General features: G+C 43.8%; 1 protein-coding gene across 4 annotated transcripts in view; it reads right to left on the bottom strand.

The window, feature by feature from the left end:
• ASB9 (ankyrin repeat and SOCS box containing 9) overlaps positions 1-26,932 on the bottom strand; it is a 271,033-nt gene that overhangs the window by 227,493 nt on the left and 16,608 nt on the right. Inside the window, exons 3-7 of one of the 4 annotated variants that reach the window (XM_082375860.1) lie at positions 26,137-26,244; positions 22,138-22,288; positions 20,304-20,438; positions 18,650-18,841; positions 12,389-12,604 (exon numbers count right to left, since the gene is read on the bottom strand). In XM_082375860.1, the coding sequence (XP_082231986.1) occupies positions 12,480-12,604; positions 18,650-18,841; positions 20,304-20,438; positions 22,138-22,288; positions 26,137-26,244 (711 nt within the window). In that variant the 3' untranslated portion in view covers positions 12,389-12,479. Of the gene's footprint in view, positions 1-12,388; positions 12,605-18,583; positions 18,842-20,303; positions 20,439-22,137; positions 22,289-26,136; positions 26,245-26,932 lie in introns of those variants that run through there. The other 3 variants (XM_082375861.1, XM_082375863.1, XM_082375862.1) reach the window with 3 other exon arrangements.

Here is a 26,932-nt window from a genome sequence, read left to right on the forward strand (position 1 = left end):
GGTTGGTGGCCTGAAATTGGCCACAATGGGCATATTTACACCACTAAAACTGATAAACACTGGGACTTCCCTGGTGGCGCAGTGGTTAAGAATCCGCCTGCCAATGCAGGGCACATGGGTTTGAGCCCTGGTCCGGGAAGACTCCACATGCTGTGGAGCAACTAAGCCTGTGTACCACAACTACTAAGCCTATGCTCTAGAGACTGCGAACCACAACTACTGAGCCCGCGTGCCGAAACTACTGAAGCCCGCACACCTAGAGCCCGTGTTCCACAACAAGAGAAGCCACCGCAATGAGAAGCCTGTGCACCGCAATGAAGAGTAGCCCCCACTCGCCGCAACTAGAGAAAGCCCGTGCACAGCAACGAAGACCCAATGCAGCCAAAAATAAATAAATAAATAAATAAAATTAGAAAAAAAAACCTGATAAACACTACAAATCAGATGTTTGTATTTTTTTCATGGAGACCCGGATGTTTAACGTTTACCAGCATACCACTATCAAAACCTATTGTCCAAAACTACAATTAGAAAAGCTACATGCACCCCAGTGTTCGTAGCAGCACTATTCACAATAGCCAAGACATGAAAGCAACCTAAGTGTCCATCAACAGATGAATGGATAAAGAAGATATAGCTAGGGACTTCCCTGGTGGTGCAGTGGTTAAGAATCCGCCTGCCAATGCAGGGGACACGGGTTCAATCGCTGGTCTGGGAAGATCCCACATGCTGTGGAGCAACTAAGCCCCTGCGCCACACCTACTGAGCCTGCGCTCTAGAGCCTGTGAGCCACAACTACTGAAGCCCGCGCACCTAGAGCCCACGCTCCGCAACAAGAGAAGCCACTGCAATGAGAAGCCCACTCACCGTGACAAAGAGTAGACCCCGGTCACTTCAACTAAAGAAAGCCTGCATGCAGCAACGAAGACCCAATGCAGCCAAAAATTATAAATAAATAAAATAAAATAAAATACTTTTAAAAAAAGAAGATATATCTATATACCATATCTTCTCTACCATATCTACAATATTCCATTGTATATATATACAGAATGGAATACTACTCAACCGTAAAAAAGAATGAAATAATGCCATTTGCAGCAACATGGATGGACCTAGAGATTATCATACTAAGTGAAGAAAGTCAGAGAGAGAAAGACAAATACCATATGATATCACTTATACGTGGAATCTAAAAAAATAGTACAAATGAATTTATTTACAAAAGAGAAACAGGCTCACAGACACAGAAAACAAACTAATGGTTACCAAAGGGGAAGGGCGTGGGGGAGGGATGGATTGGGAGTTTGGGGTTAGCACATGCAAACTATTATATAGAGAATGGATAAACAACAAGGTCTTACTCTATAGCACAGGGAACTATATCCAATATCCTATGATAAACCGTAATGGAAAGGAACATAAAAAAGAATGCGTATATATGTATAACTGAATCACTTTGCTGTACAGCAGAAACTAACACAACATTGTAAATCAACTGTACTTCAACCAAATAAATTTTTTTAAAAAATAAGCTATTCTCATTATGTTGCCTCCACTAGGTCAGGTAAAGCGTTTGCTGAAGGGCTCCTCTAAACTGAGAGCAGCCAAATATCCAATATTGTCCTGTTAGTCCACATCAGATGAAAACAAGCTTCCTAACTAATTTCTGAGTCATTCTTTTCATGACTAACCAACTTATTCAGAGAAGCTCATTATGCCACGACTCTCCACTTAAAGACAGACCTTTGCTCACTATGACAAACCTAAGATGATGAAAGTTTACAGGAAAAGTCATTTGTTTGGATGACTTCTTCGAGCATGCTAGAGTTGGAAGTCTCACATCAATCGAAAGTTTTTCTCCCTTCTAAAGTAGCTCTCTCCACAGATGTAGAAAACAAACTTATGGTTACCAGAGGGGAGAGGGGAGGGATAAATTGGGAGACTGGGATTGACATATACACACTACTATATATAAAACAGATAACTAATAAGGACCTACTGTAGAGCACAGGGAACTCTACTCAGTACTCTGTAATGACCTATATGGGAAAAGAATCTAAAAAAGAGTGGACATATGTATATGTATAACTGACTCACTTTGCTGTACACCTGAAACTAACACAATATTGTAAATCAACTATACTTCAATAAAAATTTTTCTTAAAATAAAAATAAAAAACTTAGGAAATATAAGATCCATGATGCTAAAAAATAAACAAATAAATAAAAATAAAGTAGCCGTCTCCAATCCGGACCTAGAGTGGAAATCCCATGAGACACAGAAACCCACAGCACCAGGAAACTCTCTACCAGCCTCACTGAACAACCAATTTGGCATCACTACCATGGTGGGGGATGCCTAGGAGAATGGCTGCCTTCCACCCACAGTTTATCGAACTAAAGACAGAGAGCTGCTTATTCATTCGTCAGAGGGAAAGGAGTCATCACTGATCAGGCGTGGAAAAGAGAGTCCGCTTACAGCCTTGGAATCTGAGACATCAGGAGTTTCACTGATCAAAAGCTTTCCACATCTCCGGGGTAGTGTTTTCGTAGTAGCTGGTACTAGTACACGTGCTTCGTTCTTCCTCTCTTCTGCTGCTAAATCCCCAAACAGCAGAACACATTTTCACTAAACCCAACTAACATAGGAAGTGATTGGATCAGAAGAACTTATTAATAAGCCAAAGGGCACAACAGGGTCTGTTTCCATCAGTAACTGTCAGTAGCTAGGGGCTCTGGAGGAATTTTTTTTTTTTAACTTTTTTCCATCACCGCAGTTTGACAGGTTCAGAGCATAACTGATACAACCACATTTGAAATACATTTCTACAAACACCACGGTTAATGTCAGTTCTGCGAAATGTAGGGAGGAAAACGACCAAGGTGATGTTCTAGTTAATAAAAGCCTTCCGAGGAAACCATGTGCACCTCAAATGATCACTCTTAGCTTTGTCTGCGAGTATCCCTAGGCTATCTTCGGGTAGCAAATAACCCCAGTGGCTCTTGCTATTCATGTGTCAGTCCTTCCTAGTAAGACGAGAAAAGTGTATCTGTTACAGAAAGTGTTACCTATTGACTCGGCTTCCGTTAGGTTAGTGCTGTTTGTTGACGGTCTTCCCAAGGGTAAAGACTGATTTGCATTTGAGCTGCTCCCTCCATATTGTTTTCTCCTTATGACAAAGGGCACAAAGGACGACTGGCCTGGGGAACACATCTTAATCCTAAAAGAGACAAGACAATGGACCCCCTTATGACCAAGAATCTGGCACTCAGACTGTTTCAGTAATCATTTGGTTCTAAGGAATAGAATCTACTCAAGCTAGTTTAAGTGAAAGGACAAAGATCTCATGGAAGAAGAAGCCGTATAGATTTCAGGTTCCAGAAAGAGAAGGAATAAAAAAGATAATTTCAAGAAGCTTAACAATAGGCACACATGAATATTTACTCCAGTGCCCCACCATTTACTTGACACAGCTGACCATTCTCTGAGTCTTTGTTTTGCTTGATTCAAACTTTCCAGAGAAGGAACGTGAGTGACCCCTGGCAAACCTCAGATCGACTATTCTAGGAATGCTATGCTTGCCTGTCTCATTACACTGGGCAAAGCCATGTAGGACAGTTTCCCATTCTTAAGACTAATAGCAAGGAACAAGGTAAGCTAGAACAGGAAATTGGTTGTGGCAGCCAGATCCACTAGCATCTTTACTCAGTACCCTAACAAGCCATAGGGTAGTGCTATAGCCTGCGGTTTATGTTTGAATAATTGGCAATCTGGATTTGCACCTGAAGAAATTTACCTCCGTACATTTCATACATTATAATCATGTACGCTGGCTCTGGCTTACATGGAAAAATATATCCACGCACAAAGTTAAAGTGGCCAGTCATTCTGTCATTTCAACCATCCAATGGGTTGATTTCACTGTGGAAAAAAAATATCTATTGAGTCAAAATGTTTGATCTGGTGACTGAGAGCAGACCCAAACTGAAAGGAACAGAAAGATTTGACATGTGCATGGCAAGATAAGTTACTGTGATAGTAATTGTGCTTTCTTTTCACTGTGAGGTTAATATTCTTCACTGCTAATTCAAGTTCAGGGGTCAGCAAACTTTTTTCTGTGAAGGACCAGACAGTAAGTAATTTAGGCTTTGCAGGCCTTATGGTCTCTGTCACAACTACTCAACTTTGACGTAGTGCCAAAGCAGACACTGAGATTATGTACATGAATGGGTGTCACTTGGTTCCATGAAAACTTTATTTACAAAAACAGGAGGCAAGATGGATTGGGTCTGCTAATCTTCTTTGCCAACGTCTGTTCTAGATCATTTCTATTCCTCCTCCCTCAAACCTCTAACTCCTTTTAAAGGAATATCGCCAGAGGATACAACCCCCCACCCCTCCTTGTTACGGTCATCAACAAATGTCTGGTTTTTAGACCTAGCTCTCTGTCTCCCTCTTAATCTTTTACGCTTGTCATTGTTCTTGGCAGTTTTCCCGCTCATGGAGAAGGTAATTCACCCTATGGCCTCACTTCTCTGTTCCTTGCAGCCTTCAGTTCCAGTGATCTTTTCCTTAACCCACCCACTTAATGCACTCACTTTTTCATAGGTCTGTCATCTCCAATAACCCAAGTACCTCCAAAATCTTGATTTCCAGCCTCTCACTAACAATCAATCCCTCTTGCTCTAGATACCAATAGCTCTTTGACTCACTGAGGTCACTGGGACTTCCAACCCACTGGCGCTACCACTTTTTTACTGTCTCCCAGCCCTGTCCTCCTATCCCTCCTTGCCCAGTTTAGACAGCAACCATACCACTGTGTACTCCTATTTTTTTTTAACATCTTTATTGGAGTATAATTGCTTTGCAATGTTGGGTTAGTTGCTGCTGTATAACAAAGTGAATCAGCTATATGTATACATATATCCCCATATCCCCTCCCTCTTGCGTCTCCCTCCCACCCTCCCTATCCCACCCCTCTAGGTGGTCACAAAGCACTGAGCTGATCTCCCTGTGCTATGCAGCTGCTTCCCACTAGCTATCTATTTTACATTTGGTAGTGTATATATGTCCATACCACTCTCTCACTTTGCCCCAGCTTACCCTTCCCTCCCCGTGTCCTCAAGTCCATTCTCTACGTCTGCGTCTTTATTCCTGTCCTGCCCCTAGGTTCTTCAGAACCATTTTTTTTTTTAGATTCCATATATATGTGTTAGCATACGGTATTTGTTTTTCTCTTTCTGACTTACTTCACTCTGTATGACAGACTCTAGGTCCGTCCACCTCACTACAAATAACTCAATTTCATTTCTTTTTACGGCTGAGTAATATTCCATTGTGTATATGTGCCACATCTTCTTTATCCATTCATCTGTTGATGGACACTTAGGTTGCTTCCACGTCCTGGCTATTGTAAATAGAGCTGCAATGAACATTGTGTGTGTACTCCTCTTAACTCCCTTGTCCCTCTTTCCCAGCACTTCACCCATGCCAGGGCTGCACCTGAGCACTGAGTGTGGCTGGAGGAGAAACACAATCATGACGACAGATCTCAGGTGGGTACTCTGCATACCCAACTATCCTACCATGGTTCTCTGGTAGAGTTAACTTTTCCACTCTTGGAGACAATCACTTCACATCTTTTCCACCCTCTGACCTACAAAGTCGCCTTCTCCTACTCACTCTTCCTGTTTCATTGGAAAAATAGAAACTACCCGAGCCTGGACTTCCCTGGGCTCACGAACATTTATAATTCGGGATTGGAGGCTGGGGTTCCCTAAAGGCAGGCACCTTTTGTGTTAAGTGCCCACTTTCCTGGCTTGCATTTCTGAAACTCACTGAGGGGATCATGTTAAGTTTTCCCAGAGCTTGAAGGCAGAGAACACTTGGAGACCTAGGGTGGAATCTGTTAACATGGGGAGACATTAATTCCCCCAAGACTGAAAGGGGACTGTGGTTTGGGGGTGGGTGCCAGAAGCGTGTGCTCATGCCCTCTTCCCACACAACAGCTTGGAGAACTGGCACAGCGTTAAGAGAGAATTGCTACAGGGTGTCTCGAGGGAGTCTGGCTCTCAGGCACCAGGGCTCCCAGCCGCCATCTGAGCATTAGGTCACGTGGTTGCCACAGAGCCTCCTGTATCCAAGAAACCACGTGGGACTGGACAACGTCATCAGTGCCCACCTCGACCTAAGACCAGGAGGCCCTCCTTGCATGTTCCGGGTACCATAAGACCCTTGAGATCTCTGCTTAACCCTTCAGCGGGGTCCATATTATGACTGATGCTGAATTTCCAGCCAGGATGATAGTGGTTTGGAACCAATTCACTTGAGAATTAAAATAAATGGGACATTTCTTATATCCTATGTAGAAGGGTAAAACGCAGACCCACTACATTTGAGTCTGTACAATGCAACTCAGAGGAAGAAATTTCCACCTGAGGCTTTCTGAAGTGCATTCTTAAGTCAAACACACAACATGTGAATTGGACAAAAAGCAGGATGCTACCGTCCCCAGTGTTTAGAACGTAAATACTCAGGCATCCAGCAGGGTTATCTTCTAACAGAAGTATCTTCCAACAGAGGTATCTTCTAAGCCAACGAAGCTTAAACACTTAAAACATCACATTAAAATTCCCACACAGGCCTGTAGAACCACCTGATTTCACTGTACTTTAAAAAAGAAAAAGCTTTTCAAAAGGGCATAGAAAGTCGAAAAAAAATCTCATATCGCCTGGAGTGAGCAAAGAGACCTTGGGTGGGGAGGAAAGTGAGTGGAAATCAATTTTACTTGCTTCGGCCTCACAATGGATTTTGTGAAGTAAAGGGTAGAAAATCAATCTTGGCAAATCAGTGAGAATTTATACACTTGAAGGAGTCCAAAGGTCTCGTAGGGTGTATTAGACAGGAGGACGTTCTCCTCCAGCACATCATGGGGGATACGGCGTGAAGGTTGGGCCCTTTTCTGTACTGAGGAGAGCGTGCCAAGAATGCCTGCCGCATTCCTCGTCAAGAGGAGTCCGTGGCGGAAGCCAAACTGGAGCACAACTTCCCCAGCCCACACACTCTGAAGGGGGGGACCAGAGAAACACACAGGAAGGCCTGGAAGCTCCTGTTCCCGACTCACCAAAACAAGCCTCCAGGTTACATCCAACAGAAATCCCCCTTATCCTGCCTCTGATGGTGAGTGCCTCTGGCATTTGGGGGCTGCCGGGCCATCTGATAGAAGAGACTTCCCGTGACATCCCCAAGGAATCAGACGGGAAACTAGAGTATGCAAGGTGGGCCTTGAGCAGGAGGCAGACCTGGAGGCTCCTGTCCATCTCTGGGCTTCACGCTCCTGGGCGTGGAGGAGACATCACAGGTAAGTGCTGAAGGGAAGTCGGGAGAGGGAAGGACCAATGCCCTCTGCCTGAGGGAAGTTGGCCAGGGGCCAGGAGGTGGACCAGTAGCAAACATAGCTGCATTTTATAGGCATGTTACTTGGTTTCCCTTCTGGTTTCTATAAACGGTAGTAAAGTCTCCTGTAAAACATCTGCCTAGTTGAAACTGTCCTTCCTTGTCTTGGTCCCATTCGAGCTGCCATCACAAAAACACCATAGCCTGGGCGGCTTAAACAACAAGTATTTATTCCTCACACTTCTGGAGGCTGGGAAGTCTAAGATCAAGGCGGCAGTAGATGTGGTGTCTGGTGAGGACCAGCTTTTGGCTCTTAGATGGCCATCTTCTCACTGTGTCCTCACATGATGGAAGAGGCAATAGAATGCTCTGGGGTCTCCATTATAAGGGCACTAATCCCATCATGAGGACCCCATCTTTATGACCTAATCACCTCCCAAAGACACCACCTCAAATACTATCACATTGGAGGTTAGGATTTCAACATACGAATTTCGGTGGGACACATTCAGTCCACAACATACCTAGATTTACAGAAGCATCGTGACAGCCAGTACAAGGGAGAGCCGCACTCCCCCACCTCACCCACCGGCAGGCATGCCAGTGACCTTGTACTTAGTGAGCAGGCTCCAGAGGGAATGGAGGCAAGGCTGAGAAGTCCCACTTCTTGGCCCCACCTAGCCCTTCCTTCATCATTGCCAAACTTGTTAATCTAGGCTTGATGTGATTAAAGGAATTATGTGGTCCCTGACAGTCCTGTATGACCTGGGGGAAGTTACCTGACCTCTCTGTGGCTGTCTCCTTAGCTGTAAAATGTATATCACAGGATTATTATAAGTATTAAATGACTTGATGTTTGTGAAATTCTTAGAGCCATGCCTGATATAGAGTAAGCACTATATACGTTTGATTATATAACAAAAACAATCATTATCATGTTATTATATATCAGACCTCAGATAAATTGACACAACATTGATGGTTATTAGCCATTAGTAGGTACGGTAGGCAGAATTCTAAAATGGCCCCCAAGATTCTGGGTCCCTGGTGTACACACTCCTTCTGCTAGTTATTAAATTAAACGCTAATCTAGGTGCTCATTTGAAGGGATTTTGCAGGTGTAACTAAGGTCCCAAATCAGGAGATTATCCAGGTAGGCCTGACCTCATCAGGTGGGCCCTTTAGAAGCAGAGATTTCCTCCAGCTGGTCACAGCATAGGAATGCAGGGAGATGTACTACACGGCCTGGAAGAAAGCCAGAATCCATGTTGTGAACTTCCTACGGAGGGGACCACATGGCAGGGAACTGTGGGTGGTCTCTAGATACTGAGAGCAGTCCTCAGCTGACAGCCAGCAGGCGTGAAAACAGGGACCTGAGTCCCACAGGTGCAAGGTACTGAATTCTCCCAACAACCAGTCATCTTGGAGGAAGACCCCTGAGCCCTGGACGAGAACTGTGGCCTTAGCCAACACCTTGATTCCAGCCCTGTGAGTCCCTGAGCAGAGAATGCACTCACGCCATGCCTGGACCTCTGACCTACAGAAACCGTGAGATAATAAATTCATGTTGCTTTAAGCCACTAAGTTTGTGATACTTTGTTATGCGGCAATAGAACACGAATACAGCAAGAAAAAAAAACAAACACGCAGAACTCGCAAATGCACAGCCAGACGATGTTGTTCAAAGCCCAGACAGCTTCCCCTCCACCCTGCCCACTACTGATAATGATTTTTCACTGACGAAGTCAGTACCAAATACTCTCAGTTCGAAAAAAGCTTCCTTTGCCACGCTGGGCTTGGTCCCACGGGAAGGCATTGTTCGCCAGTATCACTGGCAGGGCAAGGCTGACCCACCTGCTTCAAGACGCAGCAAGTCTGGGGGCTCCCAGGCTGGTTCCCGTGGCTGGGGTAAGAGTTGCGCGATGTTCGCTCTAACCCCGGCACAGCCTCCTGACCTTATGCCGAGACCTTTGACCTAAGGACGTGGCTCCGCCTCCACTTCCAAGGCCTTCTGGGAAACTAAGCCGGGTCTTTAGGACCCAGGAACCAGAGCTCTGGGATTTACTGAAGAAAATAGAAGGCGGGGCGTATAATGGTTAAGAGTTCTGGCTTCTGCATTAAACTCTGGCTTCACCACCTGTGACTTTTTGCAAATTCCTTTCCCCCTGTGCACCCCCATCTGTAAAATGGGGATACCAGAGTTGTGAAGGTTGGAGGGTAAGGCTTATAAAACACTGGTGCGAGGGGTCTAGCCCTTAGCACGCCCTCCAAAACACGAGCTGTTGTTTAGCTGATTTTTTTTGCTGATCAGGTCTTCTACACTAGCCCTAATGCTGGGCTTTCATCGGATTGTAAATGCCCACCCCCCCGTGCCCCAGATCAGACAGCAAAGCACATCTCGTTCCATTGTTTCTGAGCCCGAGTGACTGCTTAATGACTAACTACTCCAGCCTGGAACATGGAGTATCAAAACATGTCAATTAGCCCCAATATAAACGCAGGATAAATCAATCATCCTTCGCTGGCCTCTTCTTGCCTTCTTCTCTTGTACCAACTGGTCAGCGTTTCTACTGGATAAAACCAAGGGAATGTAGTAAACTTACAATATGAGACTGGGCTACAAGAAATATGTGGGAAGTTTGCACTCTTAAAACAGACAAAGTAATTAGCATTTTTAAAAGATGGTTTCACCATGCTAAAAATTTACATCCCTCATTCAAAAAGGTGGGGTTCTATTAAATGTCACCGAACCAGCTTTGATGATGGAATTTATGAGGCTGTGCCAGATCGTGATGATAAAGCATTCAAAGGTATATATCACTTATAAATATAACCACATCTAGACTCATAAAAATAGACTTCCTATTTAAATAGAATCTTCTTTCTGAGCACTGCTAAGTGAAGTAATTTGAAATTTTCCTAAGTTGCAATGAGGCAGGTGGTGGTATTTTTCCCATTTGTGCAGATGACCATCTATTACATGGATTTGCAAATTGGTTAACTGGCTGGAAGATCTGAGAAGAAAAATGCTGTTCTAGTACTTTTGTACAGTCCTGGGTTAAACTCAGAGAATTTGGCCAAGAGAAGATTAACATAAGCAACATTCTGTCCGATACATTTTCTATGAGAAACCAGGCTATTTAAAAAAAAAAAAACAAAAAAAAAAAACTAGTGTTTTCAAAAAGAAAACTATAGCAAAATGCCTAAGCTCCTTACTCCTTAGCAAATGATTCTCCCGACTAGAGTGTGAGATCCAGAAAGTCAGTACCTTTGCCCATCTCCTTCACTTGGCTACCCTGGTGCCTAGAATAGTGCCTGAACAAATGAACTCATGAAATTAACTGAACTAGCAAGTGGTATGCTGTTGGTGTTCGTTTTCTGTCTAAATTCTGAGCGGTTAAAAATGTAAACATGATCAGACCAAGAAAGAAAGAAAAAAAAAGCAGGGAGGTGATATAAATTCACATTGGAATTTCTGAGCACACTGAAAGAGAAGAAAACCCAGTGTCAATGGAATTTACCACTACAAAGTTTTCATCCCTGCATGGAAATTTCCAGAGCCTATGTTGAAAACCATCTTACAATGGGTCATTTATGAGGAGCGACTGTTTTGCTTAAATGATTGTGTGCCAGCAGCGCCATCTTCTGGGTACCTAGTTGGGCACTTTAGAACAATATTCTGGAGTCTTCTTTTTCATATAGCAAATTGAATTTAGAATCACAAAAAATTACATAGGAAATATCTTTACCGGTCATCTAGGCCATATGTCATCTTACAGGTAAGGATTTGCCTTAAGTGGGTACAATAGTTTCTTACTTTCTCTTGATCCAATGGAGCCCCAAATTCATGTCTCAGAGAGAAGACAAACTACAGCCATCATTACTAAATTATATCACAGGTCTCATATAAACCAGAAACTGCAAGGCAGTTAAAATCCATTTGTCGAGCATCTGAAGAGTGCTGTCGAATAGGAATTTCTGCAACAATGGAACAACAGAACTTTCTGCGATGATCTATACGTGTCTGTGCTGTCCAGTACAGAAGTCACTGGCCATGTGTGGTTATTAAACATCTGAAATGTGACTAATGACTCTGAGGAACTGGATTTTTAATTGTATCTAATTTTAATTAATTTACATTTTTTAAATAGCCACATACAGCTAGTGTAGGGTTTCTCAACCTTGGCACTATTGACGTTTTGGGCTGGATCATGCTTTGCTGTAGTGGCTGTCTTGTGCACTGTAGGATATTTAGCAACAGCCCTGGCCTCTACCCACTGGCCAGGCGTACCCTCGCCCTCAGTTGTGACCATCAAAAAAGTCTCCAGACATTGCCAAATACCCCCTAAGGGGAAAAATCACCCCTGGTTGAGAACCACTGGGCCAGTAGCTATTGCACTGAACAGCACGGTTCTAGAAGATGCCTGATATGTACAGGACATTTGGTTGAGAAAAGAACTGCCCACTGTCCTATACTAGGGCAGTGGTGGTCTTGTCATAAGAACAGGGAAGGTTTAAAAAAAATACAGTCAGACGTAGTCAAAGCAACGTCTTGCTTCTTTAATCTTCCTTCCCTTGTAGCAGAGATGGAGCCAGGAGAGTGATACTGGAAACTTCTGTCTCCCTCACAAGTCCCCAGGTTAGCAACAGAAAACCTACACGCGAATCTGGCTGTCTGTCCTCACTGGGGGTAATGGGACAAATTGACTTCCCTGAGTCTCAGGGTCTCACCTGGAGAAGGGGAGAGCATAGTACCCACCTGGTGGGGTTGCTGTGAGAGCTAAATTAGGTGAAGCGTAAAGTGTTCCCAGCTCAGTGCTTGGCACGTTCAACACCATAGTTATTATCTTAGCCACCCTCTTCCAGGCGGCAGGGGGGGGAGGGGTGTGGTGGAATTTTCCATGCCCTCCAACCAATAACACAAAAGTACCCAGTATGTTCCTTTACAAATAAAAATCTCCTTGAAAAAAAAAAAAAAACTAGCCAAACTCTAATAAACCTGACTTTATTTTAAAATCCCAGTAGCCTCAACACTCGGTAACGTTTGTCTGTTGTTTGTGATGCCATTCCCTTGACACATTTAAATGTGGAGGAGAAACCATTTCAGCTCCTCAGGGAGGCTGAGTCCGGTGATCTTATGATGCTGCTTGATCCCAAAGCACTTCCAAATTCTAAGGCGGCATAACTGCATCAAAGAAGGGGGACCTGGAGAAAGATGATAAGACAAGTCACCCATGGGTTTCACTGATCTAAGACTTTTCCCTTCCTTCGTTGAAAGCATACAAGCTATGACACTATTATAAGGCAATAATATGGTGCAGCTTAAGACCGTGTTCTGCTTTTTGCAGGAGGCATTTTTAGGCCATGTTCTCTCTTTTCTGGTATCTCACTGAAATGAGTTTGCTAGGTTTTGATTTAGAACAAAGACCTTCAAAGCTCAGTCTCACCAATGGAGGCTTATGGGAGCTAATTTTGGAATTACAAAAGTATGGAATTCCCAGCACTGACAAGAAAATCCATGTTTAATGCCTTTCTTCTCTTTACCTTTAAAAAAAATAAGGTCATATTTCTGGATGCAAATACTTTTATAAATTTAGCAGTTTTAAGATATTCAAATATAAGAAGCTATCAGTGAAGCATAAATGTTACCTGAAGTCATATTTATCTTGTTTGGTTCTTTTTTAACATCTTTACTGGAGTTTAATTGGAGTTTACAAAGGTGTGTTAGTTTCTGCTTTATAACAAAGTGAATCAGCTATACATATACATATATCCCCATATCCCCTCCCTCTTGCGTCTACCTCCCACCCCTCCCTATCCCACCCTTCTAGGTGGTCACAAAGCACTGAGCTGATCTCCCTGTGCTATGCAGCTGCTTCCCACTAGCTAGCTATTTTACATTTGGTAGAGTATATATGTCCATACCACTCTCTCACTTCGTCCCAGCTTACACTTCCCCCTCCCCGTGTCCTCAAGTCCATTCTCTACATCTGCATCTTTATTCCTGTCCTGCCCCTAGGTGCTTCAGAACCATTTTTTTTGTTTATTTAGATTCCATATATATGTGTTAGCATACGGTATTTGTTTTTCTCTTTCTGACTTACTTCACTCCGTACGACAGACTCTAGGTGCATCCACCTCACTACAGATAACTCAATTTCGTTTCTTTTTATGGCTGAGTAATATTCCATCGTGTATATGTGCCACACCTTCTTTATCCATTCATCTGTCGATGGACACTTAGGTTGCTTCCATATCCTGGCTATTGTAAATAGAGCTGCAGTGAACATTGTGGTACATGACTCTTTTTGAATTACGGTTTTTTCAGGGTTTATGCCCAGTAGTGGGATTGCTGGGTCGTATGGTAGTTCTATTTGTAGTTTTTTAAGGAACCTCCATACTCTTCTCCATAGTGGCTGTATCAATTTACATTCCCACCAACAGTGCAAGAGGGTTCCCTTTTCTCCACACCCTCTCCAGCATTTATGGTTTGTAGATTTTTTGATGATGGCCATTCTGACCAGTGTGAGGTGATACCTCATTGTAGTTTTGATTTGCATTTCTCTAATGATTAATGACGTTGAGCATCCTTTCATGTGTTTGTTGGCAATCTGTATATCTTCTTTGGAGAAATGTTTGTTTAGGTCTTCTGCCCATTTTTGGATTGGGTTGTTTATTTTTTTGATATTGAGCTACATGAGCTGCTTGTAAATTTTGGAGATTAATCCTTTGTCAGTTGCTTCATTTGCAAATATTTTCTCCCATTCTGAGGGCTGTCTTTTCGTCTTGTTTATGGTTTCCTTTGCTGTGCAAAAGCTTTTAAGTTTCATTTGGTCCCATTTGTTTATTTTTGTTTTTACTTCCATTTCTCTAGGAGGTGGGTCAAAAAGGACCTTGCTGTGATTTATGTCATAGAGTGTTCTGCCTATGTTTTCCTCTAAGAGTTTGATAGTGTCTGGCCTTACATTTAGGTCTTTAATCCATTTTGAGTTTATTTTTGTGTATGGTGTTAGGGAGTGTTCTAATTTCATTCTTTTACATGTAGCTGTCCAGTTTTCCCAGCACCACTTATTGAAGAGGCTGTCTTTTCTCCATTGTATGTTCTTGCCTCCTTTGCCATAAATTAGGTGCCCATATGTGTGTGGGTTTATCTCTGGGCTTTCTATCCTGTTCCATCGATCTATATTTCTGTTTTTGTGCCAGTACCATACTGTCTTGATTACTGTAGCTTTGTAGTATAGTCTGAAGTCAGGGAGCCTGATTCCTCCAGCTCGGTTTTTCTTTCTCAAGATTGCTTTGGCTATTCGGGGTCTTTTGTGTTTCCATATAAATTGTGAAATTTTTTGTTCTAGTTCTGTGAAAAATGCCTTTGGTAGTTTGATAGGGATTGCACTGAATCTGTAGATTGCTTTGGGTAGTAGAGTCATTTTCACAATGTTGATTCTTCCAATCCAAGAACATGGTATATCTCTCCATCTGTTTGTATCATCTTTAATTTCTTTCATCAGTGTCTTATAGTTTTGTGCATACAGGTCTTTTCATATTTGTTTTCATATTCTGCATTCAGAGTTGTCCCAGTGCTTCAACTCACAGGTGAAAAGTGAACTAGCACAAACCTTACATAGGGATCCAGCCAAGTGTTTACATCTTAAGACAGTGATTCTCAAGGGGGGAGGGGAGTATTTTGCTCCCTAGGGACACTTGGCAATATCTAGAGCTAATTTTGTTTGTCACAACTTGCGGGGGGGTGTTGCTATTACCATCTAGTGGGTGGATGACGGGGATGCTGCTAAACATCCTACAGTGCACAGGACAGGATGGCCCCCATCTGGCCCAAAATGTAAATAGTGCTGAGCTTGAAACACCCTGTCATAGGGTAAAAAGATGGGAAATGATTTCCCATCCCCAGCCCCTGCACTAAATTGTAATGGGAATTCCCTTTTGGTTATTAAAAACTTTTTAAAAGGCAAAGCTGTATACCTTCAAGAATCCCATAAAGCAGTAGCCCTCAAGCCTGACTGGGGAGGGAGGGGCTGCGAGGGCTTTAAACTCCACCCCAGGGATGTTGCTTCAGTTACTGTCGGGTGGGCCTGTGCATCTGGGTTTTGTAAAGGCACGTGTCCCAGGTCATTGTATTGTGTGGCCAGGGTTGAGAATGCAACCAAAAGGGTACAGTGGCCTCTAACTTTGATACCAAGCAGGAACCTGTGGGGCTCCAGGGCACAAAAGCCCTTCCGTGTCCCCCATTTCTTGGTTACAGGAAATAGGCTTCATTCAGCCTCCCTGACCTTCCCTGAGTTCCAAGAAGCAGGTTCAAACCGATGCTAATTAGGGAAGGGAGGGGATAAGGAGACAAGAGAGGAACAGTCAAGAGAAACAACAGTGCAGCCTTGCGGCAGGGTCCTGGTTCCCCTCAAGGGACACACATAACAATATCTTTGAGCTGTTTTGCAGATGCTGAAGCCCCCACCAGGTGGGAGAAGTTAACTGCATACTGACCACAAGCACGGAGACCCCAGACCAGCTGGAACCAGAAGGTTCCAAGTTCACCACCAACCAATCAGAAGAATGTCCAAGAGCTGATCACACTCTCCTTGAACCATTACTATAAAATTCCTCACTACCCCCTCCAGGTCGGGACACAGTTTTGAGGGCATTAGCCTGCCGTGGCCCCCTTTGCCTGGCAAAGCAATAAAGCTATTCTTTTCTACTTCACCCAAAACTCTGTCTCCGAGATTTAATTCAGTGTCAGGGTACAGAGGCCCGGATTCGGCTTCAATTTCCTATAGCATCACCGCAAGCTACAGGATAAACTGGGTTGCATACTTCTCAGGTGATGGAAAACAAGAGGTAGAAACAGACATATATACAAGGAAAGAAAGAAAGGAAGTATTTTCAATCAGGTCCTCAGAGCACATTCAGAAGGTCCCTGTTGAAATTTAGGGCACCTTCCAGATACGTTCAATGTACTCAAGTCGTATATTAATGAAGGATTTCCCAGTGTGCTCAAAGCATTTATTAACGAGCTGCAAAAGGCATAGTGTGGGGCAACTGAACTTAATCTCCTCTCACTAAGGCATTTTGAAGGAAGTTACTAATCACATGTGCTAGATACAATGTCAGGGATAAGTGCCAGTATAAAGATGAATATAACCCAGCTTGAGTTCTATTCATTGTTTTTCCTTCTGATTTTAAAAGAAATTAAAACATTACTGCGGGCCCCTAAAAACATGGTGGACCCCACGCATTGTGCCATCTGTGCCTGCTGGAGAAATCGGCCCCGTCTATAGAGATACAATTTTTTTGAAAACAAGAAATTGTCAAAGTGCGGGCAGAGTTGCCCGGGGGTGACCCCACTGCTTCTCATAAAGGGGTTTCTATTGGACTGTTCCTTGTGCCTCGGCTCGGGGAGCACAGGCCTTGTTTGGGGGGCCCCAAGGCAGGCTATGGCCACAAGTACGCTGGGGCAGTGGGTGTAGCAGGAAGAAGGATTCAGGGGCCACTTTACAATTCTGCCCAGAGCCCTAATTCTCAGCATGTGGGGAGAAAATAACCAGGTCACATGACACCAGAATCCTTCTGGGATTTCCCTGGTGGCACAGTGGTTAAGAATCCATCTGCCAGTGCAGGGGATACGGGTTCGAGCCCTGGTCTGGGAAGATCCCACATGCCACGGAGTAACTAACTAAGCCCGTGCGCCACAACTACTGAGCCTGCGCTCTAGAGCCCGCGTGCCACAACTACTGAGCCCACACACCTAGAGCCCGTGCTCCACAAGAGAAGCCACCGCAATGAGAAGCGCGCACACCGCAACAAAGAGTAGCCCCCGCTCGCCACAACTAGAGAAAGCCCGCGCTCAGCAATGAAGACCCAACACAGACAAAAATAAATAAATAAAATAAAATAGAAAATAAAAAAATAAAAATAAAAAAAGAATCCTTCTGGTAGGGAAGCCTACTTCAAACTCCCACAGCCCCTAAGACTCAACAAAGTCCACACTCTGGTAAAAAAAAAGCAGGTCCTGAGCTGGCTACTCTCCACCTCTAGGGACAAGTAAGAATGCAATCTGAGGGGTCTCTGCTCCCCACCCCAGCCCACCCGTGACCTCGCAGCCCAGGGAAGTGCCCCTACACCCTTGCACACTGCTCAACCCCAGTGTTTAGTGGTTTGGGTCAGGAGTGTCAGTTTTTATTTATAGAGGAGTGTGGACTCAGTGTTGATTAACTTATTATATTGGATTGGCCAAAAAGTTCATCCGGATTTTTCCATAAGATGGCACGGAAAACCCGAACAAACTTTTTGGCCAACCCAATAGTAAATGTCTTCCGATTGCTGTGCATCATGAAAGTAATACCGTGTCATACTCAATGAGTTGCATTCTTACCCCCCATCCAAGAAGCCAAATGCCCAGTAGTTCAGCCCATCTGTACTGCAGTAGGACATCCTGGGGCATTGTACAACCCCAAAGACGCTTCTGCTGCATCACTCTAAAGCATGGCTTACAAATACCCTATGATATCACTTATATGTGGAATCTAAAATATGACACAAGTGAACTTATCTACGAAACAGAAACAGACTCACAGGCATAGAGAACAACCTTGTGGTTGCCAAGGGGGGGGGTGGGGGAGGGATGGATTGGGAGTTTGGGATTAGCAGATGCAAACTAGTATATATAGAATGGATAAACAAGGTCCTACTGTAGAGCACAGGGAACTATATTCAGTATCCTGTGATAAATCATAATGGGAAAGAATATGAAAAAGAATGTATATGTATAAGTGAATCACTTTGCTGTACAGCAGAAATAAACATAACATTATAAATCAGCTATACTTCAATAAAATAAATTTTAAAAAAAATAAAGCATGTCGTACACCTGAAACTAACACAACACTGTAAATCAACTATACCCCAATAAAAATTTTTTGAAAATACAGCGTGTCTTAGGTAACTTTAACATTTTAAAACAATATCTTAATTCTTTGAAAGCTGGCCTATCCCACAAATGAACATTAGATCATCCAAACAGCCTGTCTCCAACATGCCAAAGAGCAGGATGGTTATTTATTATATAACCAGTACTGTACCTTGCTGAATACTAAACTATGTCAGCTCCCCACGTTTGGTGAAGGCAGAGCACAATCTTTTTCATAAGACCGGAAGTCAGAACTCAATAAGTACCTGCCTCCTGCTAGAGCCCACAGGAGTCTATGGATTAGGGCTTAGATTCAGGCAAAGGAGAAGCACCTTCTCTCTGCATGAAGAGCTTGCTCAGGGGGCTCTCTGGAGGCACCAGCTCCAAGGGACGGTGGCCTTCAGCATTCCTGGCCTGGGTGTCTGCTCCAAAGTCCATGAGCAGGCAGGCCAGCTCCCCACTGGACGCCCTGGCCACCGCGTGCAAAGGGGAATCCAGCCCCCGGCCTTGGTTCACGCTCGCTCCTAAACAGTCACGAGAACAGAGTCAGCCAAGGAGCAGAGTGCAAGCACCCCCTTCTCAAAGCACTGCACCTCAAAATTCCCTAACAAAAGGGCATCCATAGCAGGCACAGTAGTTCTCCTGAGAAAACGGGAGGTGACTTGATTCCATTTAATCATACGGGGAAAATGCCACTTGACAATGTGACTGAATGTACCACATGAGCTCTATGACATATGAGGTTGAAAACCTCGCCTTTGAGCACTCTACACAGGTGTGATACATGCGAGAAGAATCCTGGTGGCATGAGAGCTGCACATTCATTATTAATGGAGCCCAAATATTAGCCAGTACAGGCCGGAAGTGAGGCTAGACGGTGAAATCTCATCTATGGCAATTATCCACATTTACACGCCGAGCAACTGCCATGAGGTTTAAACCAGAGACTTGGGACCATGTGATCTGGACTGTGAAGGGCAATCAATTATGGCAGCATTGCCTAGATTGGGGTGGCCAATCCCAAGATCACAGGGAAGGTGGCAAAGCCCTCCTCTTCGGGGATAAGGTAGAATTTGAGGACCATCCCCACCCAATTCCATCCTCACACTCTCAACAAATCCCTACCCCAGTCCAGATGCTGGCTCCCACTGCAATGTGTGGGGACATATGACTTTGCCTGAGCTGCTGCCCCTCTAGTAAAATGGGAATCTATGGCCAGTCAACAAATGTTAATTGAATTGTTCTTGTGTTGGTCTTAGCTTTGTGAGGGATGCCAAACATGGCCCTTTCCTGACTAGGAGCTTAAAATCCACCTAGGGTAATAGAAGAAAGAGAGGGAGAGAAGGAGAGAGAAAACCAATCTCCTAATTCATGGTAATGGCTGCCAAGTGAGTAGAAGGCAATGAGAACCGTAAGAGTATCCAGCGGAGGGCAAGATTACTGGATTTCTAAAGAATAACCAGGACTCAGATAATTAAAGAGGTGATGAAGTGGTATCCCAAGTGTTGAAGAAGGGGCTGGATAAGAGCAGGAAGGTGAAAAAGAATGATGCGACCTACGACTTTTCAAAAATATAATATTTACAATGGACTAAAAATGGGGCAAGTTCTATTTCCAAATCAAAGAGAACTGGTGAAGGCGGCCCCAGATCTGAAGATTCAGCCCCAATCCAGCAGCTGTGCAAGTTACTCAGGGCCTAATAATATCAATGGCCAGAGGGAGGGAGGAGAAACTACTAATCATTGAGGACCATCCTGGGAGATGTCATCATCATTATCATTATTATCACTATTCTCATTACAAGTGAGAGAACTAAAGTTGAAACAGTTTAAACCAATTCCCCACGGAAACACAGTCAATATGAACTCTGATCTTGTCCGACTCCATTGCCCGCGCTCTTTCCTCTGCTACAATAGAAAGAGCTTTCAAATACCTTTAATTTACTTTTCATTTACTTTCCTTGTTATGTTTTGCTTTTGGTTTTACCTGATTCCAGAAGCTTCTTGGCACAGGCCACCTGCAGGTTTTCACAAGCCAAATATAACGGTGTGCCCAGGTGGCTGATGTTACGGTCAACGTCGCCCCCATGAGCCACAAGAGACTCAATGCACTCCACGTGGCCTGCAGCCCAAAGTGGGAGAAAACAGTTACAGCACAAATTCTCGTAGCTAGGGAAACACCACCTCGCCCATTTTTTGTGTGTGTAAATTTTCCAACAACTTATCCAGCGACCAAAAGCTACTTCCTCTATTTAGAATAGGGAATGATCTTCAACACTGTCACCAGTTAATGGGTTGACTATAAGATGGCATCTGTAGCTCCGGGTGGAACTCCACTTGAGTTTACCAGCCACGGTAAGCAACAAACAGCCACCCACCTTTTTCAATTGTTGGTGGCTTTGTAATCAGCCTGATTACAGAAATCAAAGTGAGAGCTGAGAAGAGGTATGGAACAACAGGGACTAAAGGTGGACCTGGAGAAGAAAGGGCACAGAGGGGACCGTGGAACAGGGAAGGAAAGTTACAACCTCACCAAGGGCAGGCCCTAGGACAAACAGGCCACGGTGGGCACAGGTGAGGCTTAGAAAAAGGTGCCAAATCCAACGTGAGTGAGGCCCAGTGTGGCCAACTAGGTTTGGTGAAAGCAGAATCACTCTTCCTTGGTCTAGGACATCATACTTGAAACATTGCTCCTTTGCATTTATCTTGTTATACCATTTTAGTTCTATGTGTCCAGTGAATACAATGAGTTAACATGTCTCCTCGTGAAGAAATGCCAGTGCTTTGGGAGATAATTATAATATGGGTGGATCTAGTCAAATGGGGCTGCTGTAAAGATGATGGGAAGCCATTTTGTGAAGCCACTGCGGAAATAGCCCTCGGGGCAAGGTACGGTCATCATGACGTTGAGGAGGAGGAGAAATATCAGAGAAAAGTAAAACTTACAATTTTAGTTTTTGTCTCAGAGTTAAGAATAGCAGGAAAACTGTGACTTTATGAAAAGAATTATCCCAGATGAATAAGTTCTGGGGATCTAATGTACAGCATGGTGACTACAGTTAATAATATATATACTGTATATACTGTACTTTAAATTTGCTAAGGGAGTAGATCTTAAATGTTCTCACCACAAAAAAAGGTAACTATATGAGGCAATGGATGTGTTAATTAACTTGATTATGGTTATCCTTTCACAATGTATACGTGTATCAAATTATCACACTGTACACCTTAAATATATACAATCTTATTTGTCAACTATACCTCAACAAAGCTGGGGATGGGGAGACTTACCCCAAACTGTATATAACATCTTATATTTCCAAAAATTGAAAGTTTGTTTCACTTAGCAAACTTAGGTGGCCCTGAGACAATATTCTTTAAGGCCTTAACACAGAAGACTATAATTTGTTTTATAAAATAACTTGACTTTATGGGGTCATGGGTTCAACAACACATTCCACAAATTCTGATGGATAGTCTACTATATGCCAGGCCCTGTTCCGGAAACACAGCAGTAAGCAACATTCCAAATGTTCTAAAAGGGTGCTTCTCAAACTTACTGTGCATCAGAAATCACCTGGAGGGTTTGTTAAACAAAGCACAGATGGCTGGACCCCACCCCCAAAGTTACTGATTCACCGGGTCTGGAATGGGGCCCAAGAATCTGCATTTGCATGCCAGGTCAGGCTGACGCTTCTGGTCCCAGGATCCACACACTGAGAACAACTGCTCCATATACCTCCTTTTCCCTCCTCCCTTCAACAATAAGATGTCCCTTGAAGGAGTGGATGGAAAACTTAAATTCTCAACAGATTTACCTCTCTTAGCAGCTTCGTGCATGGGGGACGCCAGATCACTCTCAGGGTGGGGACTAGCTCCGTGCTGCAGAAGCAAATTCACACAGTCCAGGCTGCCGCTGACACAAGCATTAAACAGGGGAGTATGCCAGTCTGTAGTAACACCATTCACCTAGAAAGAAAAGCTCCAGCATGAAGGCGGGCAGCGGGGTATCCTGGATTCAGACCTAAGCTCCACCATTTTCAAGCTATTATTTCACTTGTCTGAGCATTAAATTCCACAGTTACAAAATGGGGACAAAAAATAACAAATTCCCCAAAGTTGTTGTGAAAAACCGGATGAGGTATGGAATGGAATGCACCAAGAACGTTCCCAGACCAGGGACTGAACCCATGCCCCCTGCAGTGGGAGTGCGCAGTCCTAACCACTGGACGGCCAGGAAATTCCCACTAATCACCTTATTTTAAACATGCCATCCTAGACCCATCCCACACCAATCCAATTTCCCCACAGAAGTTAGAGTAACCTTTTAAAATTGTTAATGTATTATTTTTTTTTAATTTAAAAATATCACTTTCGGGACTTCCCTGGTGACAGTGGTTGGGGGTCCACCTGCCAAAGCAGGGGACACGGGTTCGAGCCCTGGTCCGGGAAGATCCCACATGCTGCGGAGCAACTAAGCCCATGCGCCACAGCTACTGAGCCTGCGCTCTAGAGCCCGCAAGCCACAACCACTGAGCCCGTGAGCCACAACTATTGAGCCCATGTGCCACAACTACTGAAGCCCGTGCACCTAGAGCCTGTGCTCCGCAACAAGAGCCACCGCAATGAGAAGCCCACGCACCACAACGAAGAGTAGCCCCCGCTCGCCACAGCTAGAGAAAGCCCATGCACAGCAACGAAGACCCAACACAGCCAAAATTAAATTAATAAATAAATTTAAAAACATCACTTTCATCCAAATATAGAGTGAACACAAGCCAAAGATTTTATTCAGCTCATTCGTTAATGAGGGAACCAGTAAAACGGCAAGGATGGCTAAAAGGAGAATTTATATAGTCAGTCAATGCAATGCTGAAATAAATTTGCTAATAGATACAAAACTGGTTAATATCCTATAGGGCCATAAAACTATAATCGTTGGGGCTATCTTTTCTAACACTGGAAATCAGACTGAAACTTACAAGCTAACATCTAACTTCACAGTGTTTGGGCTATAATTGAATGGCAAAGAGCAAAGCCAAACGCAGATGCATTTTCCTCTATCAAGGAATTCTTTGGTAAACCTGTTAAACGATGATACTGTGAAGACAGGGACGTCATTCTCATGCCCTATTTCCACGCCAGGTCAGGACTAGTGACGCATGAAAGATGTCCAGGGTGCAAACTTTAAGGAGACACTCGCTCCCAGGGTTACAAAAGTGCTGAACGACCCTGAGAGTGAGCAGCTCTTTAGAGTTTGCACCCTAGGCTCCTTTCTCACCTCTGCTTAGTCCTGGCCCTGTTTCCAAGTTTGGGGTAAGTTTTCTTAACCAAAATATAAACCTCATGATGCACTCATCTATGGCTCTCGGCTGCTCTCAGGACAAAGCCCATTTTCTTGGCATGGTCGGCAAGCTTGTTTGTGTTCTGACCCCTCTCACCTGCTCTACTCTGCTGCTATAAGAAATTATTTTTTTCAATTTTTTAAAAATTTATTTATTTTTGGCTGTGTTGGGTCTTCGTTGCTGCACGTGGGCTTTCTCTAGTTGCAGTGAGCGGGGGCTACTCTTCCTTGCGGTGTGCAGGTTTCTCATTACAGTGCTTCTCTTGTTGCGGAGCACGGGCTCTAGGCGCGTGGGCTCAGTAGTTGTGGCACACAGGCTCAGTAGTTGTGGCTCACAGGCTCTAGAGCGCAGGCTCAGTAGCTGTGCGCACGGGCCTAGTTGCTCCGCGGCATGTGGGATCTTCCTGGACCAGGGCTCAAACCCGTGTCCCCTGCATTGGCAGGCGGATTCTTAACCACTGTGTCACCAGGGAAGTCTCTAAAGAATGATTTGAAGGAACGATTTGAAGTCCCCACTTTCACTTCTAGGCCTTTGCGTTTGTTGTTCCCAGTGGGTGGGAAGTCCATCATTTCCCCCAACCCACCGTTGAGCTGACTAACTCCAACAGGTCCTTTAGGTTTCAACTGTAACATCATTTCCTGTAGGAAGCATCTTTTGACTCCCTCTCTCCATCAGAAATAAATGGGTTAGGAACACTTCTATGTGTTCCCAACAATCCCCTTACTATTAATACTTATTACATTGTAGTAGTTTGCAAAATATGGCCACAGATTCTCTGCCCAGGATGCATATCCCTTTGCAGAGTGGCTTAGTAACTCCTCCCATCCCAAGATGGAGACTATCTTTTCAATCCTTGAATCTGGGCTTGCCCACATGAATTGCTTTGGTCAATGGGACAGTTAACAAGTGTGATGCAAGCAGAGAGCTTGCCCTCTTTTGCTGCTCTTGGAATCCCTGCTACCATGTGAACAGGCCTGGGCCGCCTGCTAAAGGATGAGAGACCACGTAGAGATTTTCTGTCTCCCCAGACCTCCCAGCCATCCCAGCCAAGGTCATCATGAAGTAGCCTGCCCCAGCCCATCTATCAGCTAACCTCACACGCCTCAGTAAGCCCAGCTGAGGTTAGCTGAAGCAGCCAGACCAGAAGAGCTGTCCAGACAGCACAAGGAACTGTGAGATAAATGGCTGCTGTCTTAAGTCATTAAGTCAGGGTGGTTTGTTACACAGAAGAAACTAACAGATAAAAACAGCGTATTGTAATTGCCTGCTGTGGCTGAGATACTATGCATTAAACAAACTCATTTCCTCTCTCTTGGGCGCAGAGGCATACTACACTTGCCCGCCTCCCTGGCAGTTACACATGGCCTGCATTCTGGCCAATGGGATATGAGCAAAAGTGACATATGTCACTGCCAAGACTGGCCCTTAAGAAGCTTCCATTCACAGTCCTCCGTGTCTTTTCCCTTCTAGCCACCTGGAACGGAGCACATGGGAGCCACTTGTTGAAGACAGCGGAGCAACAGGATGAAAGGAGCCTGCGTCCTTGAATCACCCTTGGAAAATAGCCACCCAACTGGGAACACCCACACTGGAGTCTGCGTTGAACAAGGAATAAACTTTTATTATATGAGGCTACTGAGATTTCAGGGTTTATCTTTCGAAGCAGTTAGTGTTACATGCCGCCATTTACCTGTTTATCTGGTCGTCTCCTCATTTAGTTTAGAAGTTCCTGAAAACCTTTATCTAGAGTTAGGCACATAATAAATGCTCAGTACACACTGGTTGAGAAAAGATGAGAAACCCGTACAGAATTTCCTGATCAGATTTTCCCATCACTTCTGAGCAAGAGGGTACTTAAGTTAATAGAAGATCCACTGGTCCCTACTTTCAAATTCAATGATTTCGTATCTTCCTTCTCTAGAATCTCATTATGTCATCCCGATTCCCATTCTCCAAATAATAATCACACGCCTTATCCCTCTCAATCCTCACAATACCACAAAATACGCTACATAATTTTTTTTGGTATTTTCCCTGTTTTTTTTTTTTCCTCTCATATATAGACTCTAAAGCTTACAGGCTAAGTAACTTGTCCAAGTTTCCAATGTTAGTAAATGGTAGAGATGGTCTGGGACCATTATTCAGGTCTTATGGAGCCAAATGTTATGTGTTTTCTACAATATGTCACTACCTTCCAGCCACAGGAATGAAGGCAGAAATCTAACAGCTATTTATTAATAGTGACAGTCAAAGAAAATGATATAGGCTCAGACCATGACTTTCTAGCTAAAAATGCAGTATTTCATCTACCACTAAAGTAAATAAGCTTGATGGACATAATACTTTTGAAAAAAAAAAAAAACCTTCATATTTCAAATCAGGCTAATCAAAAACGCTGGAAAGTATTCAGAAGGGATAGAAATCGTCATTTTTCAGTCATGGTGTCTAAGGTGTGATTTGAGCTGCACTTACCTGAGCTCCATGCTTTAATAAAATGTTTGCGCAGGAGGGATGACCTCCGAGACAGGCTTCATGGAGCGGGGACACACGATCTGCCGTGACGAGGTTCACAAGCCACCCCTGGAGGAGGGGAAATGGGCAGAGTAAGGGACGCAAAGCAACAGTTCTGTAGGGTTGGGTTTCAGTCATGAATTCAGTACAAGACAATTCTTTTAAAAGTTAACCTGGCTCACCTATGATAAACCATAATGGAAAACAGTATTAAAAAACGAATGTATATATATATTAATATATATATAACTGTATCACTTTGCTGTACAGCAGAAATTAACAAACACAACATTATAAATCAATTATACATCAATTAAAAAATTTACAAAAAAAGTTCATCTGGCTCATAAAAAAGAATGAAATAATGCCATTTGCAGCAACATGGATGGACCTAGAGATTAGCATACTAAGCAAAGTAAGACAGACAGAAAGTCACAAATACCATATGATACCGCTTATATATGGAATATAAAATATGATACAAATGGACTTATCTACGAAACAGAAACAGACTCACAGACATAGAGAACAGACTTGTGGCTGCCAAGGGGGAGGGGACTGAGGAAGGGATGGATTGGGAGTTTGGGGTTAGCAGATGCAAACTATTATACATAGGATGGATAAACAACAAGGTCCTACTGTAGAGCACAGGGAACTATATTCAATATCCTGTGATAAACCATAATGGAAAAGAACATAAAAAAGAATGTATATATATGTGTAACGGAATCACTTTGCTGTATAGCAGAAATTAATA

This window comes from Balaenoptera borealis, assembly GCF_965194805.1.
Source record: "Balaenoptera borealis genome assembly, chromosome: X".
Lineage (NCBI taxonomy): Eukaryota > Metazoa > Chordata > Mammalia > Artiodactyla > Balaenopteridae > Balaenoptera > Balaenoptera borealis.